This window comes from Nymphalis io, chromosome 11, assembly GCF_905147045.1.
Source record: "Nymphalis io chromosome 11, ilAglIoxx1.1, whole genome shotgun sequence".
NCBI classification, from domain to species: domain Eukaryota; kingdom Metazoa; phylum Arthropoda; class Insecta; order Lepidoptera; family Nymphalidae; genus Nymphalis; species Nymphalis io.
The window spans coordinates 7,746,863-7,770,414 of NC_065898.1; the positions used below are offsets into that span (position 1 = coordinate 7,746,863).

At 32.1% G+C, this 23,552-nt stretch overlaps 2 protein-coding genes across 2 annotated transcripts; both read right to left on the reverse strand.

Moving 5' to 3' along the window:
- Positions 1-11: 11 nt before the first annotated feature.
- Positions 12-15,483, reverse strand: LOC126771917 (integrin beta-nu). Its single transcript, XM_050492087.1, has 13 exons — positions 15,228-15,483; positions 9,394-9,532; positions 8,503-8,660; positions 7,781-7,946; positions 7,338-7,482; positions 6,794-6,983; positions 6,295-6,416; positions 5,473-5,802; positions 4,832-5,004; positions 4,167-4,358; positions 3,693-3,862; positions 3,018-3,212; positions 12-1,227 (listed from the first exon to the last, which is right to left on the reverse strand). Exons 1-13 carry the CDS (start codon positions 15,301-15,303, stop codon positions 839-841), a joined length of 2,445 nt encoding a protein of 814 aa, XP_050348044.1. The 5' UTR covers positions 15,304-15,483; the 3' UTR covers positions 12-838.
- A 3,519-nt stretch (positions 15,484-19,002) lies between these two features.
- Positions 19,003-23,534, reverse strand: LOC126772042 (uncharacterized). Its single transcript, XM_050492220.1, has 3 exons — positions 23,288-23,534; positions 21,516-21,689; positions 19,003-19,406 (listed from the first exon to the last, which is right to left on the reverse strand). Exons 2-3 carry the CDS (start codon positions 21,673-21,675, stop codon positions 19,003-19,005), a joined length of 564 nt encoding a protein of 187 aa, XP_050348177.1. The 5' UTR covers positions 21,676-21,689; positions 23,288-23,534.
- Positions 23,535-23,552: the final 18 nt, after the last annotated feature.

Sequence of the window (23,552 nt, forward strand, 5' to 3'; positions counted from 1 at the left end):
TTACTGTAATAACATTCAAGAAACCCACGATAATAACTGATTTACTACAAAACTGACATAAATTAAGTCCATTAAGGTCATTTTCATAAAATACTTCGCTACGAGACTAGTAATGATTATATTAATTAAAAATTAAGTAATGCTGTTATCATTTTTAATTCGCTTATTAAGCGTACCTATGCATTACTATAAACATTATTAAAATGTTTATTAACCGACTTAAAAAAAGGTCTGTTGTAGTACCCTTAATTCTAGAAGCTGATCATGATTTGAGCATGATCGATTTTTATGATTCTTTCATTGGGGTAATGCGTATGTAGTATACTTATGGAAAGTTTTTGTTTATAAGATGATATAAAATCCTTCTTACGTATAAACTTAAAAGATATATTAATTGTATTTATAGGTTAAGTGGTTCATTGTTAAAAAATACACTAGTCCGATTTGTACTCAAATATACAACACACAACAATTTAAAAAAAAACATATGTGCGCCAAAGCCACAACCGAGTTACTTTTGTTGGTCAGTTTGCGAATGTTCCAATAATAATTTTATCTAACAATATCAACTTTAATTAAATTAGAATTCATATAAAACTTAATAAAATAAATACATTTAAGTTATATATTAAGTACATAATGCCACAGTATTCATACAGTATTTTACAAAATATATTAACGATGAAACTTTCTACTTCATTAATAAAAGCGTATTATAAAATTATTAGAACCAGCTTTGTACTCTTATACTAGTATGTAATAATTATTGATACAATTTATGCACGTAATATAAACAACCCAACATTTATAAATAATTAAAAATATATGTAATCTTATACTATAAATCATGCCGATCTCTCGGATATGACTCTGGTAATTTGAATTCTGATATTGGAGATTTGTACAGCGGGTTCAACTCTTGCATGTTCTTCCTGCTTTCTTGTGCCTCTTGCAGAAACTTGGCATACGCTCGTCGATCAGATACCACTTGAGCGCATTTGATGAAAAATATGAAAATAACACCGGCGGCCACAACACACGCCATTATTATCAGCGACGTCGTCATGATCTTAGCGCTTGTTGGCTGGGAACAAAATTTAGCCCTGATAACGATCTCCATCGCTATCGTAGATTTAATAGCGGCCCTGTACGTGTATCTGTAGTCACATTCGAGACCGCCTTCCTCACGTCGCAGTATGCACGATGTGTCGTCGCCGTTTGTTGTTACTGAATAACAAGAAAAAATTACGTTCAAATTTGGAGTTCTTGTTTCTACTTATAAATATTTTTATTAAATTGATACAAATATGATAAAATGAGTCCCGTTCTTGTTTAAAAAAAACGAATCATTATAAATATATTTCCATTACGTAGTTTGTTAGTTTATCAAGTATATTCGTATAATAATAATATTATTATTCAATTAATTCTGAGAAGTAATATAGTTATAAAACTAGTTGCCGCCCGCGGCTTCACCCGCGTATTATGTCCCTATGTTATATGAAATGTCGTTGTCAAATTGTATGAAGATCGGTTTAGTAGTTTAGACGTAAACAAACAAACACATAAACTCATTTTAGCATTTATAATGATTTTAGGATACAGCGCTAGGTTAAAGATTTATAATGTTTTCATTATAGTAAATGTTCATTTATAGTGAATGTCAATCCACCAATCCAATACGACGACAATTACCATTTTCGTAGGTGTCAGTACGAAAAGTTTTAAAAAATCTTTTAGTATCTTCATACACTTGCGAACAATAACACATTAATACTATACGATTTCACGAATCATAGATTAATAATTAAATAATTCACTATTTACTTGAAAGTTAACACACGCCAGTGTATATTCGAAATGAAAGAGTCATAATTATAGCGTTCTCTCTTATAACCAGTCGCCTCGCCTGCATTTGTATGGTTATCCACACGCTTACGAAGTCTTGACAGACCTTCACAGATTTCAACGTGTGATACAGGAATTTCGCTTCGCTAGTACAGGCTTGCAAGGTGCAGGTTTTTTTAATTTAACGTTTGAACAAACCACTTAATAAGGATTCATTTCTGCCACGTGTACAAAGTTGCATGACCTTTTTTTCATTTCGTAATACTGGGCTCATATGAATAAGACATAACATGTTATGTACAACACACCTATAGCTATAAATTGCGCCACCACGCATATTGCTGTAATATAGCTTTACGAGTCATTTAGACGCAATATGAAAATTACTTGTTGTTATATTTCCGTCACCGCAATGCCTCCAAGTTAACCTCTTTAGGAAAGATGTTTCGCTTAAACATGCTCTTAAACTTAATGTCACTGCAAACTAAACTATCAATTAACCTACATTTTGTTAAATGATTACAGTTTCTTAACTTAAACAGTAGAAATTACTAGTTAAGAGAGGATGTCGCTTAACTCTATTACTATGATAAATTAGATTATATTATATTGTCTTATGAACGTTTTTTTTATAATTATTTTTTTTGAAAATGTACACATATCTATCCAACTATCTCGTTGTCTTAGAGATCAGCTATAAGACCGTAGATCTCGAGGTCCTGCATTTAAACCACGCCTCGGACCATTAACATATTACTGAGTTTTTGGGAGAAATTCTCAATAGCGACCCGAAGAAATACTAATGTAACACCAGAGAAGTCATGGTGGCCCTATGTGTAAAATCTTTCCGGTCATGTCGAATTTACGGATTTTTCCTGTCGGGATATGAAAGTGAGGAAAAAGTGAGGGCACCTGTTGTGCAACCTATTGTGCATTATACTATGTTCCGTACAATTGACTAGTCTCTCTTGAAAATGGTCCCAGAGGCCGAAATTGGGCATGACATCATCGAAATTAATGTTGAAGCGAAGATAATTAATAATTAATTCAACATGATTTAAAACTTTTAGAGACTTATATCAAATGTTGGGATGTAAACTTACTTGCAAACAATGGAATATTAAGAAAAATATCATTTTAGATTTGATTTGCAATTTTTATAAACGAACCTTCGTCGAGCCTTTCGCTGACCGTGTAATTGACAGTCCCAATTGTGCAAATATCAGTGCAGTTGCTATCCAAATGACACAGAACACATGGTTCTGCATTAGCACATAGTGGATTTTCACAAGTTGCACAGGTTTCACAGAACAGTCCAGAATAAACCGTGCCTCCTTCGTCAGCCCTGTAACATTCACATCGACCTGAAAATATATAATATAAACAGTTATAGTTATAAATAAATAATAATTCATTATAATATTATTATTTTTTTACAATGTAGATTGAGGATTACGCCAGTTTTGTATTAGATCGATTGTACAATGTATTAAAAATTGCAAATCGATTTGCATATAATTATCAATAACAAAAATATAATATAGTTACTATTGTATTAATTAAAATTCCATCTTTTTTTATAAAGATCCTTCTATCTATAATTTATTAATCAACACATAACTTGATGCGGAAGGCGGAGAATCGGGAGTTTTTGCGCACTTTGAGAGGTCTATGTCCAGCAGTAGATTGAGATTGGCTGATGATGATGATAATGAATCCTCTATTGTCTTACAATTAATAATATGTCTTACAATATATATATATATTAATGTTGTAAAGATTTATTAACAGTACATTTGCTATTTATATAAGGTACTTTTGGTAATCAGTAGCTAAAAGCTTACCGCAAACACAATCGCCGTGTCCTGAACAGATTTCGTTAGAGGCCGGGGCGACGCACGTGTCGGTTTTGTCAGTGCATTCGCACGCTTCGCCGCTCCAGCCCTCCACACACTCGCACTGGCCGCACACACACACACCTCGCTCTATACCACCACATTGAACACCATTTTCTCTGTAACAATTAAAGCAGTAAAATAAAGTAAAATATGCATAAGCTATTTTTGCAGTCTTATAATAATTTTTAAAAATGATTTTTTATAGAATACTGTTTGTTATTTTTTTATTTTGTAACATGGGGAAATTTTAAACCAGATCGGATACAGTTCTATATATTTTTTGTCAAACAGTTGGGCATAAAAAGCCAAAAGTAAAGCGGAGATATGTTCATTGTTTTTGTTAAACACTTATTTCGCTGTAACGGAGGCAAAAGTCAAATTTCATAATTAATACTCTATAATTAGATCGTCACGTCTTACCTACTGATCTCGCATTCCTTGCACTGGCAGTAGCGTCCGTTGTATCCGCGGTCGCATTGGCAGCGGCCGCACAGACAGTCGCCGGCGCCGGAGCACGCGAGTGCGCGCGTGGCGTTGGGCTCGCGGCACTGCGCCTGCAGCTCGGCCGACGCGTTCTCGTCCTCTATGGTGCAGTTGCAGTACGGACCTGACCTGAAAATAACGTCGACTTTATTATATATACAGCAACAGCAAGTGTGCTGCACTGCTGGCAAGGTCTTCTTCCCCTATTATTAAGGTTCGGATATTAATGCACCACGATGTTCCAAAAAAATTACACTGTTTTCCTTCATTCCAGTGCTAAACATAAATTATATAAAGAATTGCGTGCCCAGCTTCGAACTTGCAATCTTTGATTACGATTTACCTATTTTATCGTCTGGACCATCCCTGTTTTGACTAACATAATCGACTTAATCAAAAGTATGTGATAGTTACTTATAATAATATAAATTGTAAGATCTGCAAAAGATTTATATTCCAATTTAAAAGATTATTAATTTAAATGATATGACCGACACAAAGGTTGATGGTGTAAGAAAGATTTTAGGACTTTTGCAGTGGAGTCGTTAGGACTATGAGCGGGCATTCCTGTAAAATAAATAAAAAAATCTCTTGCTTCTCACCATCCTTTATTGCATTCACAAACGCCACAGACAAGATGAGAATTCCGGGGACACGTAAGGACCAAATCCTTCAGCTCATCGCTCTCACATTTACATCCACACTGAATCTCAACGTCCAGGGTCAAAGAGTCCTGACCCAGCTGGCTTTCCGATATCTTGATTGTTTGGTGAGACTGAAAAACACGAAATTTATTTAATGAGAAAATTGTAAACTTATATAAAAATGTTACGTCATTCGATACGAATAAGAATAGATACGTCAAGGAAATACCAACTAGCACTTGAAAAGTATGGTTTGCAAAAAAATATATGACAATATTTTTGTCAAATTGAACTTTTTTTCTACATCAATTAAATATGATAATATTTTATAAACATTTTTTGGTATTTATTTAGTATTTTTATTGTGAATATATATTTATTGATAGATATACAACTGTGTAAATAGTTTTTGGTTGATTATATAAATTGATTTCCAAAGTGTTTATTACTTATAAACTTTTTGGAAATCTATCTAACATTAAAAACAAATAATATTATTTTTTTATTTACTTACTTAAATAAAACAGACAACATATGTATGCACAGAAATGATTCATTAAACACCCGTTAAGAATGTTGTTAGCTAAAAAGTCCATTACCATTTTGTATTCCGGACAAGATTCCAAACTGACATGGGCCTCGTAATTAAGCGTCATGCCATATCCAACGCCGGTGCAGCGCTTCGCTTCTATCAATGAGCCCCCTTTCACTCCGCAATCGGTGAAATATTTAACCTTTATAGGGCCAGAACTGGAGTCATCCTCAAAATTAACGACGCTCACGATATCTTCATAACCCATCTTGACTAGCTTGAGAATGTTCGAACTGTCGCTCTCCAGTTTGGCTACATAAGTGTAGTCACTCAATAGTTGGTGTAGGCTGTCGTAATGGTCCTTCACATTTTCCGTAACCGCGAAAATAACATTCACCTATAAGTACAGTCGTATGATTATTAAAATATATTATTATTTGGTTCTTAAAAATGTTCCCAAGTACCTTTATTAAGGTTTCTGTTTAAAAAAAATATCAGCAATGCCTATTTGTAAGGAGTTACTAGCATATGTTTATTTTTTATTATTAGGATCGAACCTGCTACTTTCGAACCACTAGGTGACTGATGTACGGTTGGACTGTTGACTCATTCGAAATTAAAATCGAGTTATATTAATTTAGTAATTATGATTGAGATTAAAATAAAAAATCAATGTTTTACTTAGATTTTTCATTAATTATAAGTTTTATACCTTTTTATTTTCAAAATAACAAAAGAGTTGTTATATAAAAATAGACAACATAATCTGCTAGTGTATTCAATTACATGAGTAAACAGAGCAGCAATACTTTACTTTTCTGATATCTACGGAAAACAGATTTGCGTAACACATGCGGCTTAATCTGTTTATACAAACATTGATATTTACCTTGTACTTATCTAGCAGGCGGTATATTTGTGCTATGGACGGATAGTCGTATACGGCGGCTTCGGAATAATAACCATTTTTATCTAAATGGCATTGTTCATCACTTTTCAATGAAGCGCCACCTAAATAAAAATTAAAACAATGAAAGTAAAAGCCCGTAAATGGTCCACAGCTGAACAAAGATTTATCTCTTTTATTTAGAGTTTTTTCCACACACAAATTGCAGAATTTCATGCTGGTTTACTACAATATTTTTGATTGATATGATTTTGGTTGTGAGATGAATTATAAACACAAGATAACCTGGTGAAAAACTTTCCTGGTTTTGACCTTCGACTAAGATCCCTGTGCTCTAACCACTTAAAAATTATAACAAAAGAATTTGTTAATTATGATTTTAAGATCTATCTGCAAATATAAATATTGAACGAGAATGAGAAAAAATATTTTAGCTACCTCAAATTAAACGAATAAAATATCACTTATGTTTCATTCATACCTAACTTTCCGTCACCCGCTGTATGAAACAGTCCATCTGAGAGCAGTATAATTATTTTTCGGCTGTGAGGAGACCAACCGATCTCCTTATCACAAGTTATTGCCTGCACCAAAGCGTCCAACTGCGCCTCGGCGTTGTCTAAGTTTGCCGTCACAGAACTACTGTTTACCTTTTCAATAAATTCATTTACCTACAAATTCAATAAAAGTAAATATCTACTAAAAAACATTTAATAACATTATTGCATGTGAACCGAAAACGTAATAATAATTTCCAATGAAAAAGAAAAAAAAAAGTTTCATCTGTCTACTTTTTTCTAAACAACAGCCAGCAAATATCCCACTGCTAGGAAAAAAGCTCTCTTCGTGAGGAGAAGGCATGGAGTTTATTCTACGACCTTGTTTCAATGCATGGTTATGTAGCATATGTTAAAATTTCATGCGAACATGCACAATTATTGTGAGAAATCCTCATTTTATAAGAATGCTATATTATAATTCCAGGTTGTCTCTTTTGAGATTTTACTATTTACTTTAAAGTTTACCTGATTTGTAAGTGTTAAATGATGTTTATAGCTGTAGGTTGCCTCACACGCCTCTTCTTCCACTGTACAAGGATTCGCACGTCGCCGTGGGTCGACGCTTATAAATGGCATTATTGGTTTTTCGGCGAAGGCACCAAATCCTATTCTATAATTTAAAATATGCAATTAAAATTCGAACATTGAGGTAGCTAAATAAAAAAATTAAGCGCGTGCAATACAGTTCAAGAGAGATAAATAAACCTTTTTGCATAAAAAATTGCCTAAGTAGTTTCACTACACACAATAAATAAAGTAACTTATGCAAATGACCATAGTTTTGACTTTAAAATTAAACAGAAAATTACAAGTTATTAACGAAGGTATTAATTGTTCTAGTTAAAATAAATTAAAATTATATAGAATAGAATAACGTTCAAATGTATTTAATAGCTTATGTAATTTACCTAAAGTTATCTGTTAAATTCTTCAACAATGATGGTAGATCGTCTCTTAAAGACACTAAGGTTTCTTTATCGTCTTTCATTGACCAAGTGAGATCCATCAAGTAATATAAATCTAAAGGGTAATTTTTGGCAGGTCTATATGAAAACTGAATTTTCCTTGTTTCACCTGAAATAAAAATATGCTATTACAAGATATTATACGAATTTTATACTTTTAAATTCAATTTGTTATTATTTAATTATATTATAAATGCAACTCGAAAGAATCTATTAAAAGGAGAGGGCGACGACATATGAATAGATTCTATCTAAATATAGGCAGTTCTCATACAGAAGGCAACGTGATATTAAATTTTGAAACATTATAGTTACAAGTTATAGTAGCTATACTCCCGGCTTTGCACGGGTAGATAAGAAGAAAAATGTATTTTGAATAGTATTTGCGTAATATCCGTTCTTAGTTAGCGTCTACGTCGAGGAAAGAGTAACTGTATCACAGTTTCATGTAAATTGGGCGGATAGTTTAGGATATATCATGATGTGTGCTATTTCGCTTTTATATATATAGACATGTATTTTACTATAGTTTGGTCAATGGTCCAAAGCCCAGTTTAATGCAAAATATTTAAGTTGCCTTTGCTGTTTCTGTTTACGAAACATTACAAAATATGACAAGCCTTTAAAGATGCCTTTAATAGGAGGCACGTATGGAAGGTACGTACGTGGTTTTAATGAAAGCCTTATTTTTTGCGGTTGTATTTGCACAACTGCCTCATGGCTGTCGGGCAGCATGTCTTGTAGAGAATGATTTTCAGCTACTTCCCATACTGGTTTGACAGGGCGTTGTATCATACCCTGACCGCATCCCGTGGCTACGAGACTGTTAATAATAATGACTTAATAAAATATATTTATACGTAGCTAATAAGAATTTAAATTATATGCGTTAGATCGACTACATTACATTGTCAACATTTTCAAATAATTTAATTTAACCAAATTAATTAGTATATAGCTATTCAAATTGTTTATTTTCTATTTTTTTCTTTTTGAATTTAATAAACTTCGAATTAAAAAAAAGTTCAAATAAACGAACATGCCAGCTATCAAACACGTGTCTCAGTTGGATGCTAACCTCCATTAGTATTTCAAAAGCGATGTTGATTGTCGATCAATGATAATATTAACACACTCGATGAACGATTGAAAAAAAAACTAGGCAAATTGAAAAGTATTCACTACCCGTGTCATGTACGCTTCACTATCAATCAATAGGATGTCTTGATTGTTGAGGAAGAACGACATGCGGAGAATGTGGGAATGACACAATTCCAATGACCCAGGAACATTACAGTAACGTGAGTACATAGTACGTTATAAGCATTTGTAATTATCCATTGTTTTAAAGAGTTCCAAATTTAAACGTGTAAGTTTTGTAAGGTTTGTTTAACTAAATAGTAAACATAATTTTCATTACTTCACCGACGTTATAATAATAATATTTCTTTTTTATCTGTGAAAGTTAAAAAAATATAATATACACATTACTTTTTTAAAAGTCTACACTATAGTTTATTTATCAAATAGGCAATAAATTAAAATCCTTAATATACCTTTCATCATCATTACATCGCGGAGCTGTTGAACTATAGTATGGATCTGCACACCAACGACAATGGCCGGCAGCTGACAGACACGGCCCACATTCCTCATGTTGGATACATACCAACTTATTTAATAGTTGCTCTTCAACTGTAAACAAAATATTCTTGAACCTCAATAGCCCAGCGTTATACGGGTCGATTAGCGTTGTTAAACGTCAAGTTTTAGTACTGACCCTAAGGGGTCAGTTGGCTATTGTCGAACCTTCTCACAGTACAGTCAGTATTTGAAAACTATATGTGGAATAAATTTTAACTATTAAAAATATAAATATAGATTATTTAGTACAAACATGAATATAATAATATTTATTACTTAATCAATAAAAAAATAATTATGTTACTTTAGTTTGTCATCCTAAACTCACTCTCATTGAAGAGCGCTATCCGTCTTGATTAACTCCTTGATGAAATTGTTATTGACAATTAACTTGCTGTCAGTAGACAATTAAGTATTTTTTCTGTGACCTCTTCGAAAAACTAAATATAACTTTAATTATTTAACAATAGACTAACAGCGGGCGACTAAATCGAGGAGTAACCGATGATTAAAACCATTTAAACCATTTATTTTGCTACACACATACATTACATAGATTATACAGAAGAAAAATAATTAAATTTAAAGAATACAGTGTAGGTAGCAAGGGGTTCATCTCAGTATAAGCTGTGCTAATGCACAGCACTGATTTTCAGATGGCCCCTGACTATTGGGTAAACATAAACAAATGCGCGCACACGAAAATAAATAAATGAAATTATAAGAACAAAAAACTAAAACTAAAAAGCCCTTATCCTTGAGAAAAAAAATCATATTACACAAAAAGAAAAACATCACAAGGAACTTAGACATAAGATAGACAGACAGACAGACAGACTTAGACATAAGACATTAAAAATGAATATGATAAATACTAAGTCTATGAGGTAGTATGACTGACACTATATTTGGAGGTTGTTACTCTGACTTTTGTTTATTTAAAAATAATACCGTCAAATGTTTTTTCCAACTATTTGATTAAACTAAATGAAGTAAATAGTTATATATCTAAAAACGAATATGAGTTTTTTTAATAATTCAATATCTTTTTAATGAATATAACGTTCAAAGTAAAGATCTATCATAGTCTTATCAATATATCTTTTTTTATATATATTACGCTGAAGTTTAACATTTCATTATCATATTCTTGGTAAAAAATATTCCTTATGCGAAAGTATTTAAATTGTGACTAATTTGACCAATTAAATTTTTAACAATAACCATTCAAATTAAATGTACTCTATGTTTTCACGCATCGTACATTCGTTTGATTTAAATCTATGAATAATAAAAATAACGAATAATGCGAACAATAACTGATTGTTCGCATTTGCTTGAATGCTTCTAACATTCAACGTTAGGGGCCCAGGATTGTTATTGTATCTTCAAATCTATTTAAACAGACATTACACCACATCCTGAATAACTTATTAATTACTTATTTATAAAACAATATCGAATATTGAATTTTGTTGATTGAAATATTTCTCGTTAATACTAAAACTGATGATCCTTTTCTTCAATCTCTCTGATCAAATCGGATGGCCGTCTCATCAGACTATAAGATTGCTCACGCATTTGTGTACTATAATATAACGCGCGCAGAAACAGATCCAAAATTCAATCTACATAACACAGCCATGCATTATTTTACTTTATACTTTTATTGTACACCAGAAAGAGAAAAATACAAAACATGTATACAGCCTAAATAAAAGTACAAGTATGGTGATCAAGGTATTAAATATATTGTAAATTTGTAACAAATAACTCGTCATTTTGTTAATTTTAAAATATGGTTTAAACTTGCTTACATAGTATAAAAATAGGTAAATTAGTACCGACTAATAATTGTACGTCATATGTAATGGCTACGCTAAACCACTTAAGGGAGTTAAATAATCACTGATAAAAAATAAATTTATGTATCTTTATGAATGTAAGATGGTAATGACGACAAATGAATAGCCGGTAGGAAACAATGAGCTATTAATCAAGAGAGAAAGTCGCCGAAATTCCTCAATTGTATAAACATTATATAGATGTTTATTATAGAGACCTTATTAAAGGTTTTATGTCGCGGAATGTCGTCATACGTAATGTAGTTGGAAAGTTTTATTGTATTTGTTTGCTTATAGAGTTTTATATTGTTTTAGGTCTTCTCTGATATTTTAAATTTTTTATTACATTCTTAATTACAAAAATAAAAGTAGTTTTTAAATTTAAAAAGAACAATAGAGTTTACTGAATCAAGATCAAGGGATTAGCAGCCCACGTGATACTAATTGAACACTTATCAATGACTACAATAATGGATATAATTACTATTGTTGTGAGTGACATAGATTGTTGCAGCGTGACCTGAATATGTCTACAAGCCTGCAACACCACCATTGATTTCTTATTTGAATGTGATGGAATGGTCCATTATATAATGTAATTAATTTGTAATTCTAAACTATTTCAGTTTAACTAATACCCGTTGACTATTTTTTTCTCATATATTTCAGTTATGTCTATACGACCATATGACGCACAATAACGTAAATCGATTTTTCATGTGTTTTTAAATTTGAAAGAAATGCCGTGTTAACCCGTGTAAGCCCGCCAATTATATGTGGTTTAAAAACTTAACAAAAGTTTAGTCTTATTAATGGAAACTATTGAAAAGAAAACGATATAATTACTGATATTTATCAAATTATTCATTATTAATTCGCGTTTTCGTTACTTTACGTTTTTCAACAAGACAATATGGTATTAATAAATTTTCCATTGTTTATTTACAATTCAAAATAATATCTAAAATAGGCGTAACCACTGATACGGATATTTAATACTTTACAACATGATACAAATCGCACGTGGTTTGAAACCAATAGTGTAATAATGAATGTTATTATCGATCAAACCATCACATCTGCAATTATTAACCGCCACACTTACATTACGTTTCATTAACACTTTCTATTCATCGCTTGATCATCCCCTCTCATCATCTGGATTACAGTGTAGAGAATTACGCGATACATTTGTATATATGTTGTTAGGTGAATGAGGTCGTTGACTACGGAAATTATGATAAAAATTTATTACATTCAGTCTCAAACTCAATGATGCTCGCTCGGATTTGGTTAAGATATTACGAATATATAATTTCGAGCCATCTTGGATATTTAATGCTATATAAAAAAACTAATACGATATCTGACTTCAGTAGTTATCGTACACATAACTATATACATTTTTTATATGAAAACATTATTCGCATATATTGTTTTACTTAAAATTTGATTAAAATTAGTCGATAATTTAAATTAAACAATTCTTGATCGTTTTATTCAGAACCTGGCTACACTTATATTTAAAATATATTTTTGTATATTTATTCTCTTTACTACAATCTTGTACTCTTACATCTTTTTTTACAGATAACTCTTCCAGTCAACCTACTGGGTGGAATTACATCAGATTTAAGAGACAAAACATATGTGTAAAATAGATACATATTTTTTTCATTAACTCTTAAGAAACAAAATATTTACTGCCAATAATAGTAAACTGGGACTTCGCTGAATTAACCAGACATCCATGTTCTATCTGTCCATGGTCTACTCTTCAATCAAGGAGAGATCAAAATTTATCTTATTTTTTGCTAAATCATATAAAGGTGCTAAAGTATTTTATATGGGTAAATGCTCTTCATAATAATATGATCTATACCGAATTTGCTTCGTCGTCGAGGACACTAATCTCAAGAGCTAAATAACTTTGTGGGAGATATTTTATCCAAAAGTGTTTGTGCATAGGTGCACTATCTGTTTCCTCAATCTCGCAATCTGATGAGACAGATTGCTGACTCGACTGGAAATGAATCAGTCGTATAAACGAAAGCGGCATTTGGTTTCAGAGGCACAGAAGTGTAACGCTGCCAACTTCCTAATTCCGAAATACTACACAGAATATAACACTTACATATTACGTAAATTTCATTACTGTAACGAGAAAAAACAGGAAATTCGGTCGAGAAAGGAATTCGCGTCTGTTTAAAATCAAGCTTTTAGGAATAAACAAATCTTACCATTATTGCTAATATAAACTCTTATTCACCACATACTGTGCTTATTTAGTTTGATCTAAACTTAGTAATAATGACATTTAAGTGTAATTTTCAACAAAATTTATCAATTAACAAAAAGTTGGTAATTGTACTCTACGTTTATGCAAGTCATAATAATTACTAATATTAATTGAGTATTGTTTCGACGGAAATCCGTTAACGTAATTTCCTGCTTCTTGTAGTAAATTCCAGTTAATTCTAAAATAGACTTAACGTAAATCTTTTTCCGTAAAATTATCAAAATTTCACGATTGAAATTGAAAATAACATATTATGAAACGTTAGAAGATACAATTATTGGAAAAAAAAACTTTAAAGTAATAAATCCCATAGACACATACTTCAAATGTATAAACCACTTCAAACACCGACTATGCATCACCAACGAGATTGAGATCTTAGATGATCCTTTGTGCCTGCTATTACACTGGCTCACTCACCAAACCAGAATATAGCAATATAAAGTAGTGCTTTGTAACTTGGTAGTAAAACAACCAATAAATTGGTGGTACCTACATAAAAATATTTCCATAGTGTTAAACTTAATTTTGCACTTTCTCATAGTAACATTTTGTAAGTGCGTAATTTTCACCTAATATCAAACATTTTATATCAAGAGATAAGTAAATCATGGGAAATTGCAAATATACCCTATATTTGATTTGTACGATAATCTTCCTCACCGAGAGCCAAGTTCCATTCGAATTTATACTATATATCAATCGTTATAAGGATTATTTTAAAGTACTCACGTAGCTGATATATTTACAAAGTTCGTGTAAATTTAGATCTAAGCAGATACAAATAAGTACTAACATGAGCACATTTATCCCTATCTTGTCGTGTAAATAAAACTGTCATTCGTATTCAAGAAATTTTCTATTTCAGAATGCTAATGCTTAAACAGGTGGGTTCTGACATCTGTTTGGCTATTTTAGTATACATTTATTTCATGTTGCCACAAATAAATCTTTCCTTTTGAAGCGAGACGCGTCTTTATGGACTGATAAGAAGTAGCTTCACTTAATTATGACGATTGATGTTACTGCATTAGCTTTCATTTTAATTTAATTACACATAATAATTAAACACGTGTTTTGTTTCAATTTTTAATACCGAGTTTAAAGATAAAATTATAGTACGCTATAAACATAGTTTAATTTGAAATAAATCCTGATAATATGGATCCTATGAACGAAATTAAGATATAAAGCTAGTCTTCAAAGATTAATAAAGTCGATATATATATCTCCTATTATAAATTATTTAGTCTCAAATCGTAAACGAGTCGATTATTTAAATAATAATATTAATAAAAAAAATTATGAATGACTTTAATTTCACATCGTGATAATTAAGTTTCTTAATACAAAATACAAATATTCTTTATAATGCGTTAATAATGTTGATTATAATATGTTGAAATATGTTAGTATATAAATAACAAATAAGTTAAAAGTTATTTCAAAATTATTTGATTACCAGAAATTATTTGAAGAATGAATGAATGAGTGAATAAAATATAATAGCATCATGATTGGTACCATTACGCATCTAACGGATTTGATGTTAAAGGAAAACATAAAAAAAACAAAATGCAACATATGGAAAACTAATTCTCACCTTGACCGCTTACATATCCGATAATAAAGAAACTGCACAAGTTAAACAATGCGAACACAAAAAATCTGCCGACCATGATCGATTTCGAACTAATCACTGGTATTTGCAGTTACATTCGACCGAAACGCGATCGGTTTCGCGATGAGTAATTGATAAGGACTGATAAGCTGATAAGGATAAGGGGAGGCGCGGGCGAAGCGCTCACGGCGCTCGCACCGACGACTCCTTCGGCCGACATCTGCCGAACATCTAATCTACGCTCCATGCATTGTCGACTTGTTGCCACTTACGGCCGACGTAAATGAAAACTTACGAGAGAAAACATTGTTTCGCGTCCATTAACCACGTATAACGGCAATATTTTACAACGCACCCTTTACCGCGTTAACTTATGAGGAACTGTGTTATATACATATATTTTTTTTTAATGAGACGTTCAGTTTATTCAGAGGACGATATGTTCAGTGTCGCGTGAATTAATTGCAGTCGCCTGATAACGTACATTTCAGTGTTATCAAAGAGGAAGTATGGCAAGATGTTTATAAATTGTAAGTGTTGCATTCGTTTGTTTCATAACACTAAGATAAAGATTTGACACTTTTTCAGTTCATAACCTCATAACTCTACATGCTCGTAACTTTGTTAAGTGCCGCGGCTTTAAAAGTAGTGAATATAAGATTTAGTTTTTTATACTTTCACTAATCAGTAGTGACCTCACAATTAATCTATTAAAATATTACCTGTTGAGATGTTTAATTTCATGTTTTTTTTTTGTTAATATGATTATTAAATTTTATTTGCTATGCATTTTGATATTTTAGACTTCTTTTGAAACTAAAAACTTAAGATGAATATTAAGTTAAATATTTTACTAAATTTTATTAAATTCATCTACTTTCGACTTTCAAATCCTACTACTTATTTACACAGTCTCCAAAACTAATGACATATTTTATTATATATAGATAATCTTTTTTTTCTTAGTGGTAGGGCTTTGTGCTAACCCGTCTGGGTATATCCCACCCACTCATCTAACCTCAACATCACCCAAATATTCTTCCGCAAAACAACAATTGTTGTGTTCACTTTTGAAGGGTGAGTGAGCCAGTATAACTACAAGCACAAGGGACATAACATCTTAGTTACCAAGGCTTGTGGCACATTGACGATGTAAGGAATGGTTAATATTTCTTAAAGCGCGCCTATGGGCGTTAGTGACCATTTACCATCAGATGGTACATTAACCCGTACGCCTACCTTTTTTTTTATAAAAAAAATCGTTGTTAATTCATTATTTCGGTTTGTTGGAGAGAAAACAATTGGATAATTTATACTAAGTATAGCGACGGAGCGAATGTATTGACTAGTGACGTCATCATAATACTAAGAGTACGAACTAAATGTATAAATACATCAAAACATAGATTAGTTTAAATTTTTAGTATTAAGCTTTAAAATACAACTCTACATTATCTATAAAACAAATAAAATTAATTACTAAAATATACAGCTTAATGAGGATTTATAGAAAAAACATTGTTGATCATATTCAAACCTAAGGGAGCTTTGGCGCACCTTGAGAGGGGCCTATGTTCAGCAGTGGACAATGATTGTCTATTGATTCAAACCTAGAGTATATAAAGTTCAAAACGCTAATATTAAGGTTCAAGTGGAATTTTACATACTCAAAAGGTGTTTTAAATAGTCAATGTGCCGCGCAGTAGGCGTACATTCGAGGACAAAACTACAGTCATTCGTTTTTATTCGTGGGCGATTGCCCATTTGTAACTCCTGTTATAGATGTCAAGAATTGCAACATTACTATCCTAATAAAGGTTAAGATAACTTCGTTGAAGCCTTTTATTTACTAATGACGTATGTGAGCAGATTTTAATCGTGTCTATTGTTAAATTAGCTCAAATTAGCTTTAACTATTTAAGAGATTAGTTCTTGTTTTTGAATATCGATTTAGGCTGCTCCTCGTTTACCTTCTTGTCTTGAATTATATTTATAACACGATTGCAATTGGTTAAGTTATATTTAAAATTCTGGTACAGTTGCCTTACCGGCTTCATTCATTCGGCTCATCAGATATTCTACCTCCAAACAAAGTGTGAGTTAACCAGTGTAACTACAGACACGGAGGACATAAAATCTTAGTTCCCAAGTCATTGTCAATGTAAGGAAAGGTTAATATTTCTACAGAGCCAATGTCTATGGACGGTGGTGACCTTATACCATCAGTTGGCCCATTTGCACGTCCGCCTACATATTTGACAAAAAAATAAGCATATATTCACATTTTAAATACGACCTATTAAAAAGTTCAGTCTGCAATCAATTCAATAATATTACATAACGTTATATATAAAGAGAATAATATATTACGCCAGAATATATAACTTAACATTTGTTTATGATTGTACTTTTGAAGTACATTATCAAAGAGAATGTAATCACTAGGCTTGCACTAAATGTTTGGGTTCAAATGGTAAAATGTCACAAATTTGTATCTTTAACTAGTTAAGTAACTGTACTTAGCACATTCACAACGAGCTGTTTCACAATCCACTGATTCCTTTGTTTATTCAATATTCGATTGAGTTTGTTCTTACTATAACTTGTTAATTTGACGATCCTGTTGACGGAAGCTACTCAATACTTGGGCCCGTTTTATATATGCATTTTGGACTGACGTTTCCTGTCACGTTGGAGGTGTGTTATGTAGCATACGTAAAGTCCAACAACCATAGAATTTGTTTACCGTTATGTTATCATACTTTTCCAACGTACTGTTACATAATTTGATTTAGTAAATTCGACTTTATTTAAATTCAACGTCATGCTTTTACTTACAAAATGAATATTTTTTTATGAAAATGAATGAGGTGTTTAAATTTATACTTGTTGCATTTAGTTTACCAGTTCAGCATAGTAAAGTAGCTTAGGTAGCTTAAGAGCTAAGCCTAAAGTAATTTTTCCAGTTTTGTATAATATTCTAGTTCATTCTTTGACGCTATGCAGTTTTAAATGTCATAATTGATTGTGCATTTAATTACGTATGTATTGAGTATGATATTTGAATCAACAAATTTGATGCATTTTTAAATACAATATTTGGAACAATAGCCAGGTCACAATGACTATTTATTTTTTGTAAACAATTATAAGTGGCTAAACTTCACTCACGACACTGGAGACACTTATCAATTCAAGAAGAATAAACGTTTTTCACCGTCAATGCGCCGCCAACGAATCTCAGCAGTATTCACAAAGCGTCCCTTTAACGAGCACATAGCAATGCTATCACTCAATAGTCCAGTCATTACGTTGAAAAAATGGCTTATGTGAAACGAGAAGGCAGATATTTATAATACACAAAACATACATAGGAGCGCTTAGAAAGGCTTAACTTAAATTGTCGACCAAGTTCTTTTTATAGTTTTTATATATTTTTTTAATGGGGTAACGAACGAGATAGTAAACAATTAAGAGACTGAAAAGCATATGCTGTTTTCTGTCTCATGTTATATATCGATTTATTTCCCCGTATACGACAGTACCAAGTTCATATTTAACGGTTGAGTGGGTGACCCCACCCAAACGTATCTACACTTAATACACAAAGTGTAACTAGTATTATCAATGAGAAATTAAAAAAGGACTCCTTTTTAACTTTCATGCGAACGAAATAAACATTTCTTTATTTAGTTATAATTAACTAATTGAATATTATTAACAAAATTAATTTTCTAATCAATAATTATGAGCGCATTTATCGATTACTCTCAGTTTCGATTGTAGAACGTACACCCGACTCTATTTCTTTACGCTGCTTCTTAATTTTACTCTCCTTTGATTTTTCCAGCATATCATAAAAGTGATTAACTGGTTCAAACCATCCGTAGCCTTGTTCGGCTTTTCCTAGCCAAATATGGCCATTGGGGTCAATTAGAGTCATATGGCCAGTTGGAGCGTTTTCAGCAAACTCACCCCCTAATATGCTTCCATCAGGATAATAGTACCTCCCACGTCCGCTGTATGACCAGTCTTTGAATTGGCCCACGTATTTTGAGCCGTCACTATAATTAATTGTGACATTATCGTTGGCACCGAGACGGTCTGCTTCCCATGTACCGGAGTAAGCGTCTCCCTCCGCTGTTGTATAAACACCCGGTCCTAAACAGAAAATTTAATTAAATACAATACGAAATAAATAAATAAATTACACTACTTACATTTTTAATTTAAGTTTAAGCATTATTATTATTTTACATAAAAAAAAAAGTTTGAAAAATTATATTCATCACCCATCGTTTCCAATACAGTTTTAGTCTTGGACCGCGAAAGACGTATTATTCTGCTCTTGATGCAAAGACGACGAATAAAGAAAAAATAGAATCAAAGAAAATATAGGGTGCCTTTCTTTAATGAACCATGATGGAGGTCATTTTAAGAGGAATTTTTTTTTTTTTTTCGGAATATCTAGTACTGTTGGCCTTACTGGCCTCTACAGCGTCACCGGGCGGGATGGGCGAGTTGAACTCAGCCGGATGTTGGGAGCCACACTGGGCTCAAGAGAGACGGGCGTCCTAAGGGTGCCTCTTGTGAGGCCGGACCTCGGCTTAGGACTCCGTTGAAATCGGGAGGGAAGGAAATATAGCGCTGAAAATATGTGATGATGACAAATTTTACGAATATTTTTGAATATCTATATCAAGTTTTGAAGAACTACTAACCAGGATAACACCTCGTACACAAAAGCAATACATGTTCAAAAAACCTATAGTCTTTAATTACAAAGAACAACGATGCTTGTGCGGATTTGCCGGGGGAGGAAGGGATTTGTAGGGTACTCCCGCGCGTCGCATAAAGATGATACATACGTCATTTTTCTATAAGTGGTTTTTAAATCCGCAAGTATACCGACTGTGTGATTTTAAAACTACTGACAAAAAATTTTTTTTAATGTGGTAATAATATTTCATGTCCGGTCCGGTGCCACATCGTAGACATGTGTTCACGCCCTTAATGTATCTTGTGTGATGTGTCTGTCATAAGCTCCTACTACCGAATCACTGTTTCATTTTTTTTTAATTTAATAAAGTCAATAATATAAAATGATAAATTACAAATGAGCCCTAGTAGGTAGTAGGTAGGTAGGTACTATTAGCTTTATTTACGCATTTACCTAATTCTAAAATTTATAATTGCTGTCACTCAAAATTATTCTATAAATAGTATTAGCCTTTTAACTTCACCACATAGACCGTTTACTGAAGCTTATAGGCAATATAACTTTACGTTACGATCGTAAGTAGCAAGAGATCACAGGGAGCAGTAATGTTAATAATTGATAAATGTCAATCAATAAAACAAACTGTATAAAACAATTATGTATAATCATATTCTATATAATGTTACGCTATTAAAGCTCTACGGAAGGGAGCAGTAACCTTACACTATAAACGTACGTCTATAAATTTGACAAAATGTTTAAAAGAAGTAACGTCAATCATATAACGCGGGTAAAAAAAATAGATTGAATAAAATAAAACATGTAAGAATACACGGATGCGCACTATCAAAAGAAAAAAACATACGTTCCAAAATATTGCTTAATTTTAAAACACGGCCATAGTCTGATAGGAAATAAAAGATAATTTTGGGTAATCAGGGCGTGACGCTAAACATGTCTGGATTGGATGGCGGTGCACTCCATTAAGCCGCGATGAAAGACAAAAACGTTTTGTATTGCTTGAGTGCATTTTGTATTTAGACACGATCGACTTTTAAAATTAACATTGGATTTGTAAACAATCGATTTTCTGCCAAGAATTTGAAATTGCTTAACTGTTTTTTTTTCGATTATAAACGTAGAAATAAATATATTTATTTTTATTTAAAATCAATGTAATAACTAAACACAAGAAGCAATTTCAAAATTTATTAATTGGAAACAGTTATAAAGGCCAATAATAAAATTACAGAAGTTCTCTACAATCTGTTTTCCATAAAATTATCTTTTGAAAATAATGCGACTACAGTCCCTAGGGCTACGGATTTGATCCCGCAATCGTCATTTGAGTTTTATCCACTGTACTATTGCGGTTTATAAAAGGATATAGAATTGATAAAGATATCATAAGTAAAAATACTTCTGAAGCCTTTGCAATTTTAATATTAAGTAGTATAAAAATAATACACCCCACAAGGAAGGACAAAAAAGATGCAATGAGAATATGTGGTGAGACTCGAAAGTGTTTTATTTCAAACACGATATTATACCGTGCATTTTCACGCTTCTATCTTTTTTCTTAGCCTCAAAGAAACCGTCATAAATATCGCCGGTGTCGTGTTTAAAAATGCCCTGGTCTTGCACCACAGGAATTTCCTTTACTGGCTTCAGGATATCAGATTCTGATTCTGGTTCTGAAGCGTCAGCCATTATTTTATTTATATCTATAACATTAAATAATTTAATCACTTTAATTTAAACAAATTAGTTATAATGTTAGGTGATATATTAGTGTATTTCTCAATTCTAAGCAGTCAGATATATTATAATGTCTAATCATATTATTTATACCAATTGCTTACTAGAATCTTCCTATAAGTATAGATACATATGGAGAAATAGAGACCATTTCTTTTGTAAGTCGATTAAATATTAAACATTATTTTTAGTAGGTGTTATAACAAATAAAGATTAATGACAAATATTAAATGATAATTAACTGTAAATGAAACTAGAAATAATACAGCCCTCAAAAAAAACTCCTTCAACACGCGTACATTTAACTGATTTCAAACATCCAGGGTCGAACGAAAGTAAAGACGGCGAAAGGTAGTAACGTATCCACTATCTATGCCACTATATCCAAAAATTCCTCGTACATTCCTCAATGTAAAAATAGTAAAATACAAATAGAGAATCAACATCTTCTTGACGGATAAAAAATATATGACAGTATGTTATTCTGCACGAAAAGCATTTCAGTGGTGTATTGAGAAATCTCGGAGAGTTCAGGTGCAGGACCTACGGCTTTACCTACGTACCATAAGAGGCATGGGAGTGTAAAAACTGCAAATTTCAAAATTTCAGTCTACTGCTGGGAATTTTTTGACAGAAAAACTCAGCTTTTTATTGGCTCGTTCCGGATATTGAACTCAGGATTTCGTAATCTGCAGCCTTATAAATTAGCCACTAGACCAATGGGACAGTCAATATATTATTAATGTTATAAAAAGTGTTACCAATATTAAACATACGTAATATTTTCATACTACAAACGATGTGCATTTTTTTTTAAATATATGAATTTATTATTTACAAACCAAAGTGCATGTTCACAACCGGGCTTTTGATGTGCTTGTGGGTGTAGCTCATTTTATTTAAGGCGGTCAAGAAAAAGACCATGACGCAATCTGTTTATGCCACTTGTGTCAAACGACATTCTGCCACATGAAATGTATGAAATGTATGTTTTTTTTTTCTTTTTTTTATATTTGCCGGGAGGGCAAATGACTCTACTCCACCTGATGGTAAGTGGTAGTAGAGTCCAAACGCGACGACGGCCAGTACAGACGGGAAAGACGTTCTGCACTAGCCGCCTGCACCTTGCCGGCCCGCAAGATGTCTTTTCACGCCTCGTTTATAGGAACCCGGGTTGTAAGAGGAAAGGAAGACGTGAGCTGGTAAGAAAATCCATTTTTTGTAAGTGCGACAAAGAAAGGAATTGCCAAATTTATTTGTGCACGATGGAATTGATGTATAAAATATAAAATTGTGCAATAAACATAAACCCATTGTTAACGCGAGCCTTGGCCTAATTGTGAGACGTTTTCGAGTTATTACTGATGATCTAGGATAAATATATTAACGTTTAATTGATACATTTAAATTATAAACTTCTAAACGAATATGCAAACTATAAGTAGAAGTAAATATCTTAAATATGTACAAGCAAAAACTATATAAACATCGTTTATGAAGAAACAACTACACGGTATTAAAATTATTATAAATACAAAACAACAAGCAATGTTCAAAATAGTACCTTATTTTTAGTTTTTAACACGGAATAAATTTAATTACTCGTGTAATAAATAAGCGAATTAGATCATTTCGGAGGCGTGACAGGCTGTCCGTGACGTGCCCAGCCTGCTTTTTCGCACGCAACTGTAACAAAATGTTTATGGCCATGACCTATCAAATATTAATTTATACTTTTTGATGTTAATTAAATAGGCTACTTCTATTTTATTTTCACCAAATATTGAAACTAATTTTAGTAAATATATAGTAAGAAGTCACACAAAGTA

What these genes read in the sequence shown, in the direction of transcription:
- LOC126771917 (XM_050492087.1), bottom strand. Translation starts at nt 15,303, where the DNA reads ATGGTCGGCAGATTTTTTGTGTTCGCATTGTTTAACTTGTGCAGTTTC. An exon ending in ATTTAACACTTACAAATCAG is followed by an intron (nt 6,984 to 7,337) that starts GTAAACTTTAAA and finishes TTGAATTTGTAG; the next exon opens with GTAAATGAATTTATTGAAAA. An exon ending in TGTGAATGCAATAAAGGATG is followed by an intron (nt 4,359 to 4,831) that starts GTGAGAAGCAAG and finishes CGTTATTTTCAG; the next exon opens with GTCAGGTCCGTACTGCAACT.
- LOC126772042 (XM_050492220.1), bottom strand. Translation starts at nt 21,675, where the DNA reads ATGGCTGACGCTTCAGAACCAGAATCAGAATCTGATATCCTGAAGCCA. An exon ending in TAGAAGCGTGAAAATGCACG is followed by an intron (nt 19,407 to 21,515) that starts GTATAATATCGT and finishes TTTTCTGTTTAG; the next exon opens with GACCGGGTGTTTATACAACA.